Source organism: Cibotium barometz, chromosome 6 (genome assembly GCF_041138505.1).
Source record: "Cibotium barometz isolate CiBa-2024 chromosome 6, ASM4113850v1, whole genome shotgun sequence".
In the NCBI taxonomy this organism is placed as follows: domain Eukaryota; kingdom Viridiplantae; phylum Streptophyta; class Polypodiopsida; order Cyatheales; family Cibotiaceae; genus Cibotium; species Cibotium barometz.
The window spans coordinates 6,829,759-6,837,900 of record NC_141051.1 but is presented as its reverse complement, the minus strand read 5'-3'; the positions used below and the strand labels follow the sequence as shown (position 1 = coordinate 6,837,900).

Sequence of the window (8,142 nt, the reverse complement as noted above, 5' to 3'; positions counted from 1 at the left end):
TAATCTCAGAGTAAGATCCTTTATAAAAAAACTCCTTGGTATTGTATTGCACAGAAAATTCACTACCGTCTGCTACTAATGATAAAGAAAGTCCACTAACTGCTTTGGACAGAATACACAAAAACTAGAGGTCATAGAAAGCACGCACACGGCATTTCATTGGGTTCAATGGCCTACTTTAACCCTCTTTCCACTTTTTGGCATACTTGCTTCACAGTAAACGAAACTTTTATACCTCCTCAGGCAATCAAATGGGCTGTAGAAAGAAGCCAAATTCAAATGGGCTGTAGAAAGAAGCCAAATTCTGCTGGGAACTGCTACGAAATTGGGCTGTCAGTTGAGATAAGAAAGTGCAAGTTGTTGACTGCAACACTGATATTTGAATTGCTAGTGTTTGATGGATGGAGAGAGGGATAGTTGAGCTGCTTCCTGGGTAAAGGGTGATTAGCCCAAGCAGCAAGTGGCCACTCTATTAGGAAGCTGATGGTCAGCCAAAGAGCAGCTTATGGACTGCAAGCTGCTAAACAGCTGCCCTCTTCCTGCCTGCAAATGGAGCAAGGTTGACCTTATACTTGCTGCTACACCAGAAGCTTTCCCAAGAGCCGGTGGTTGCTTTTCCTGCCCAGGCTGTTGCAGACCTGCCGAAGGACGAAATTCTACCCCTTTGATGCTGCTATGCTAGGTTGACAATCCTGGTCTTCATATCCGATAGTTGGGCCTTCCTCTTTGTCTCCTGCAATTACTCCTATGGTGTCTTGCCTCAGGGTGATGAGTCCCATTCCTTGCCATGCAAGCCTGGTACATACCTCTAGCCAATTTTCTAGGGCTCATATTGAAGGCCTCGTAATCATCTCTGGTCCAGCCCTTACCCAGTGTGCTCACAAGGGAAGGAGAGATGCATGTGATGACTTCCGAGCTCCGGCTTCAGTGATCATGTGGAACAGCCAACCCTGGGTGACTACTCTAGCATAAGTAGTTGGCTTATTCAAGTATCTTCACCTCTTACCTTGCAGGCCCATTACACAACCACATGATGTTTAAATACTTTTGACAAAGCAATCTAGAGGGGCTACTAGCTACTTGAGAAGTAGACTGTCATCTTCTCATTCACAACAAAGTTGCTTTCTAGGTTTGCTATTCAATTGTAATCTGCAGTTCAATTTGATGTTGATTCTCTAATAGCATCTTCCATCATACTCCAGCTGATTAATTTGAACTGTCTTTGTAATGATTTGGGAAGCCCGGGCACATATATTATCTACATATGAGTATAAATAATGGGCCAAGGCCAAGTGTAGGGGCCAAGTGAACATAGGCCTTGTTATATAGGACATTCGTAATTTCGTTAATCACAATTAATGACTACTAATCACACTTACAAGCTTTCAAGTTTTCATGGCCTTAGTGGCTTCCCTTCTCTTTAGGATGGTGACCTATGCCCATGTCTACTCCATGCCATGAGTAGCCATGTAAGGGATCTTTCTTGCAGTCTTTCTAGCAGATGTCAGTCTTAAAGGCACTAAAATTGGCCAGCTACAATAGGCAGGCTACTTTTATTAGATTATCTAATCACCCATGATCTTCATGACATCAATCGCCGCATCTGCCCGGTTCCAATAACTGTGCTCTTGCACATGTAAGGGATCTCTAGATAGAGACCAGAAATAAGTCTGATGTACATCTCTTAACTATTAATAAAGTGAGTCACAGCTTTTAAGGGGGGTACAAGTCCCTTGATTGGGGAAGCCACAAACAGATCAAGGTGACCAATCACTTGCATAATAGTCATTGGGCAGCCCAACCCAAAACTTGAAAGCCTCAACTGCTCGCCTTCGATCAGCTGTTCGCTCTCTTCGTGCTTGTGATGTGTACTTGCTTGTATACAGTTTGGAGTGTAGCTCCACAAACATACGCTTATACTTAATTCTGTCAGCAGGAATTTGATGTTTTTCCATGCACGCTACAACCTCCAATGCCTTTTGAAAAAAGCCATCCCTCACACATATGTCCACCAGTCCATCAAGCAGCCCCGCGTCAGGTTTGATTGGAACTATTCCCTCTTCCTTCAACTCCAAACGTTCCTTAATCTCCTTCCACAGTACTAGGGCCTCACCTGCTTTTCCCCCTATGGAAAAAGCTTTCACAAGACTTCCATAAGTAGCCACAGTTGGGACATGACCGGAGTCTTTCATCCTCTGAAAGCTCTCCTTGGCACCTTCCACATTCCCTGCTTTGCTGTAGCATTCAATTAAAGTATTCCATGCAATAATGTCCACTTTCACTCGTCTATCCTGTTCCATTTCCTCAAAAACTTTAGCAGCCAAATGCGGCTGCCTGTTATTGCCAAAGGCTTTGATGAGAGTCGTGTAGCTTATCCTTGAAGGGGCAATGCCTGCATTACGCATTTGTGTGAACATTGCCAATGCAGAAGCACTATCATCAATGCCAATGTAGCCATCAATAAGTGTATTGTAAGAAACAACATCTGGATGAACCCCAGCTTTTCTCATGTCTTCCAATAACAGCCGTGCCTTCTGGAGCTGACCACTCTCACAGTAACCCTTCAGCAGGACATTGTAAGTAACAGCATTGGCAGGCACCTTTTGAGCTGCCATTTCAAGTAAGATACTGCGGGCTTCATCCAGCAAGCCTAATCGTACACAAGTTGAAATGGCAGTAGTATAAGTGACTTCATTTGGGCGACTATCAATATCTTCTTGATTTTGCATGGCAGTGAGTATTTTCTTCACATCGTGTAGCCTACCCTTCTGCATGTAGCCCTTCATTAGAATTGTGTACATCCGTGTATCTGGCTTGAAGCTGAGCTTTGTGGCTGCATGTTCCTCAGGGACACCACCTTCTGCCTGTTCTATTGATGTCCGTGTAGAAGATTCTACAAACCCTGCATCTCCAATATCAGTGTAGTTCATAGAGGCTTTTACAGAGTTCTCTGTAGAGTGGTTGCCAACAGGCTTCATGTTACTGGTCAGTATGCTGCTGATATCATCCCTACCTTCTTTCAAGGCTTCCACAAGCATTACTGCCCTTTCCAGGTCATCGAAGCCAACATATGCTGACACAAGAGAGTGCATGGTAGACAAACAAGGCTTCACTCCTGCACTTTCCATTTGGTTTAGAATGGTTGACAGTTTTTCCCTGTTGTCAGACATGGCATACAGCTTGATCAGGATATTGAAGGTCAGAACGTCTGGTTGTAAACCAAACCTGCCAAGCTCATCAAAGAATTCATTGGCCTTGTCAACAAGGCGAGCATTAGCACATGCATTGAGAGCTGCATTAAAAGCTCCAGTGTCAGGTCTCATAGTGGGAACAGAGTTCATGGCATGCTCAGGCCTTCCATCATGGTCCTGGCTATCAAGAGCTTTGGTCTCTGCTGCTCTCACCAGTGAGCAAATCTCTTCAAATATGCTCAACGCAAGAGGAACGTCTTCTCTGTTCCTTCCCAACTTACTGACTACAGCACTCCATGCTTTGACATGAGGAGTGAGACCTAGCCTCAGCATCAACCTGATGACAGAGACGGCATACCGAGCAGCTCCAGCTTTCGTAGTCGCCATGGCTAAAAGCCCCAAACAATTGCAGTCCAAGAGCGCAACCTTGTCTCGCTTCTGCAAAGATGCGACTAACCTTTGAGCTTTAGTAAGGCTGGATGGAGTTCCTGCATAAGACAGCTGGGCGACGAGTCTACTTAAGCACACAGAACTCGGCGTGTGCTTCCTCGTCATCAAAAGCTCAAAAATTCGCCACGCTTCATCTGTTCTTCTGTCTTGGAGGGCAGAAAGCATTTCGTCTTCTTGGGCGGACAAATCTTCCAAGGTCATCTCTCCCGCCTCTGATGCCCCGTTGTCTCTGTCCTCGGGTGTCTGTGGGGACGTCACGGATGGTAGAATGGAGGAGCTCAGCGTGGTTCTGAGCGATTTGACCGGTTGCGAGATGAAATTGAGCTGTTTAAGTGAGGAGAAAAGACGAGAAAAAGAAGGCACACGCTCACGAGGAGGATTCCAGCAGCAGCAGGTAACCGCTGAGGCCTCACCACAACACCGGTTGGGACCCAGACTCATCACCATCCCTTCGAGTGGTGCTATTGCTGATGTTGCTGCTGCTGTGCCTTCTTTTGCTATTCTCAATCGTTGCGCTCCACCACGTCTCGCGGCCGTCGTCCGTCGCCATGGTCCATCGTCATCGCGATTGATTGTGTGTGGCAAGGCTCGGTTCTCGCCCCACGAGGTAGGACAGCATTCTCAACCTTTCGGGGGGTGCCCAACAAAAGGAGAGTCTTCAAAATCCGCCATCATCCCATTGAGTTTACTGATGTACAATCTCATTTCAGATAGTTTTTGTACTATGCAAGTGTTAACAAATTGATTCCATATGAAATTTTGTCTTAAAAAAAAAGAATTTTATTTATTTTAAAAATTCTATTTTAAATATATATTATAATATTTTTTATTTTAAAAAAGCTATTAATTCATAATCATCCCAATGTGGGTAGGGCCGGAAATCCGCCGGGTATACAGAGTTTTTAGTGGGTGACCCCGAGGGCAAGTCCCACAATACCTGGGCTCCTTCGGGAGTTCTTGGTCACTGTCATGCCCAGTTCTTGGGTCTTCCAGGGTCACGCTTTAAGGAAGTAGAGAAACCGTCTACACGACAGAGATGACGAAGCTAATGACAAAAGCGTTTCTCTGTTCGAGTCTTAGAACGAGCGTACTCACTTCTGACCCCGACTTGAAAAACAAAAACAAAATTATAAAAATCTTATTTTATGAATTAGAATATCTAACACAATGCAAGATAAGAGAGTATTGTTTCTTATAAATGCACACATTTCTATGCTTATGCTTAATCATTCAATCATAGCTTGGTGTATAGTCTTCATAGCTTTTACAAACAATGGGCTCACAAAGGTATAGGAGTAATAATTCTGATAGGAATAGGGAACCCCTTGCTCATGAGGCTCAAGAACTAGAGAGAAAGTGGATAGCTTGTGAGTAAAAAAGAGAGTAGAGAGCACGCTAAAACGAGCAACCTCTAATGTTGGCTGGCCACCACTACCCTCACCTCCTCCACATGAGCCTCCACCACCTCTCTCTACTATTGCTACCCTTGGTTTGGATGAAGCATGTGAGCCTCCCTCCTCCTCGTGCTCCTCCTCCTCCTTCTAGTGAGAGTGTGGATGCTAGAGCCACCATACCAAGATCATTCACAACTTTTTTTAGGATCTTACTCCCTTGTCACAATCAGTTGTTCTCACATCCCTTATTGACTATCTCGACCTAGCCGAGTGTAGGGTTATGTTGCTTGTCACAATCAATTGTTCTCACATCCCTTATTGACTATCTCGACCTAGCCAAGTGTAGGGTTATGTTGCTTGTCACAATCTGTTGTTCTCACATCCCTTATTGACTATCTTGACTGTAGGGTTATGTTGGATATTTCGGAGTTGGTCTAGAGTCTAGTCAAGTGTCCTTAGTAGTGTGAACACCCTCTTATTTAGGGTCAAAAGATAAGGCCTTGGTGCCTAAACATACATTGTACATGGTGTGAGTATTATCATTCATAATATAATCATCGTGTTCATATCCAAACTCTCTCTGACTTGAGTTCTATTGCATCTGTCTCTGTCCCTCTCTCTCTTCCATATCCATGTCTGCTTCCACACACCATGGTTTGATCTCTCCACCTCTCATTTCACTCTCACTCACTTCCTCCTGGGCTAGCACCATGATTTTCTACATGGTATCAGAGCAAGGTTAACTCTTCTTCTTCTTCTTCTTCAAGAATCCTTCCTCTTACCATCATGTGTTTCCATGTTGAGCCAGGGTGAACACTTATATCTTTGAATTTTTCTTTTCTCTCCGTTCTTCTTCATATTTGTCTTTATTCTCCACAACATGGCCACCATTCCAACACCTCCACATTGGGCTCTCCCGGTGCTTCTTGTTGTCGGGTGCTATGAAGCTCTTTGATCGCCCTCTGTGAGCAGCCGCCTCCAACCACCATAGCGTTGCCGTCCCTGTGAGCAGGCACCTCCAAGCACCGGCAGGAGGCTGTCGAGGGCGCCTATAGAAAACACATGATGTGAATTGGCCACTCGAATGCTCCTCCCGCACGATGCTGCTCTACTCGACTCCTCATCCATTGAGCCTTCCCGCCCGTGAGCTTCTACATGCAGGCTCCTCCTCTCTACTACTTCGCCTCCCCATCATGTCCTTCAATGGCTGCTACCATAACCTCTCCTCCGTGAGCCTCTTTAATAGCCCCCTCTTGTGCCTTTTCATGCCTTTTCTCCACAACATTTTCTGCTGCATTATTGGGCCTCCTCTACTGCTCCACAACTTCTCCATGACATCATCTGTGTTTTTCTGCCCGATTAACGAAGCACTTATGCGTTTTTTTTTTCAAGTTTGGAGCCCTCATCTCCAAGCTCAAGTTGCTGATCTCCTTGACTTGGGGCTACTCTCCTCGGCTTCTGAAGATTCTGTAATAACTTATCTATGTCATAACGTATTCAATTCTCATATCATTAACTTTTTGACATAAAGCATCATGGAAGGACTCTTTTCTTTCCTGCCCTAGCCACCATCATGCCAAAAATGACTTCAATCATCAGTACTACAAACATCATTATGAAGCAATTGCTTCTTGCAAGTACACGCCCTACACTTGTCATCAGTACTACAAACATCATTGTGAAGCAACTGCTTCTTGCAAGTATGTCCTACACTTGTCCATCAAGTGTTAGAGTCTTGGAAACGATGTAGAAAGAGGATGCCTACTCTTCACCGACATATGTTTGAGAGGGGATTTTAATCTCTCCATAATTATCTAGTTCCCTTTATGTTTGAGTCAAGGGTTCTCTGCCCAGGTAGTCCCCCAAAATCCGAGTTATATATTTTGGATTCTTTTGGATTTTATAACGCCTTGTTTCTACAAAAGGCTCCTTTTCTTCATTCCTCTTTTTGCCCCTACTTTAGGGGGGGTTGTTTTAGTATGCCACTATATATAGTCTTTGTCCCCCGGGTAGGACTTGACCTCTGAGTCTTTCTTCGCAAAGACCATGCTTGTTGAGCCTCTAAGCCTTTTGAGCCATGCTCACTGCCTTTGAGCCATGCTTACTGGTCTCTGAGTTTGAAGCTGGAGACCATGTCTTGTGTCTTTGCTTGTGTTGGTGTATGAGACTATTAAAGGTAATGCATGTAACTCCACCATCACTCCAAAGGGGGGTTTGTTAGTTATTTCGAAGTTACTCTGGAGTCTAGTCAAGTGTCCTTAGTTGTGTGAACACCCAGTTATTTAGGGACAAAAGATAAGGCCTTAGTGCCTATAAATACATTGTACATGGTGTGAGTATTATCATTCATAATACAATCATTGTGTTTGTGTGTAATCTCTCTCTCACTTGAGTTCTATCACATCTCTCTCTCTCTCTCTCTTCCATATCCATGTCTATGCTTCCACATACCATGGCTTGATCTCTCCACCTCTCCTTCCATGCTCACTCCCCTCCTCTTGGGCTTGGCACCATGATTTTATATAGGTTATTGCTAGGATTGGTGAGCATAGAGAGGAGAGCGAGTGTTGAGGTCCTCAATAGTGTTTTGTCACTCGTATGCATCTATTAAGAGGAGGAATACTTTGGATGCATTGGCTACTTGTCACACTATTATAGCAGCCATATATAGACCCCACATGACATGCAAGATCATAGCTACCTCTCGCATTCTTCACATAGCAATATGCATTCTTAGAGGTGGGTCCTTGAAGAGGCAAAGTCTAGATACGAATGATGTTGGGGTATTGTCGACTTCTCATGGTCGTGCTCCTAGGTGTAATCGTTTGATTAATGATAGCACCAAGGCAGTACTAGAGAAATTTTGGGAGGAGAATAGTAGCGTTGTTGCAAAAAAGAATCTCAAAGGGTGTGTTTATCGAACATGGGGCTTTTTTTCTTGAGGGGAGTCAAAGTGAGTTATATGCTCAGTTTGTGGAGGCACACCCTCACCTCAAGATTGCAAACCAAATGTGTTCTGATGGTGACCAAACTTTGTAAGTGTGTATATGTGGATCCTACCCTCACTATTGTAAAATTTGGTCACCACATTGGAGTACATTTGGTTG

The 8,142-nt window shown here is 44.4% G+C and overlaps 1 protein-coding gene across 1 annotated transcript; it reads right to left on the bottom strand.

Moving 5' to 3' along the window:
• Nucleotides 1-362: 362 nt before the first annotated feature.
• LOC147637382 (pentatricopeptide repeat-containing protein At3g09650, chloroplastic-like) lies at nt 363-4,270 on the bottom strand. Its single transcript, XM_086799167.1, has one exon. The coding sequence runs from the start codon at nt 4,086-4,088 to the stop codon at nt 1,758-1,760; it is 2,331 nt and encodes a 776-aa protein (XP_086655293.1). The 5' UTR covers nt 4,089-4,270; the 3' UTR covers nt 363-1,757.
• Nucleotides 4,271-8,142: the final 3,872 nt, after the last annotated feature.

What these genes read in the sequence shown, in the direction of transcription:
- LOC147637382 (XM_086799167.1), bottom strand. Translation starts at nt 4,088, where the DNA reads ATGGTGATGAGTCTGGGTCCCAACCGGTGTTGTGGTGAGGCCTCAGCG.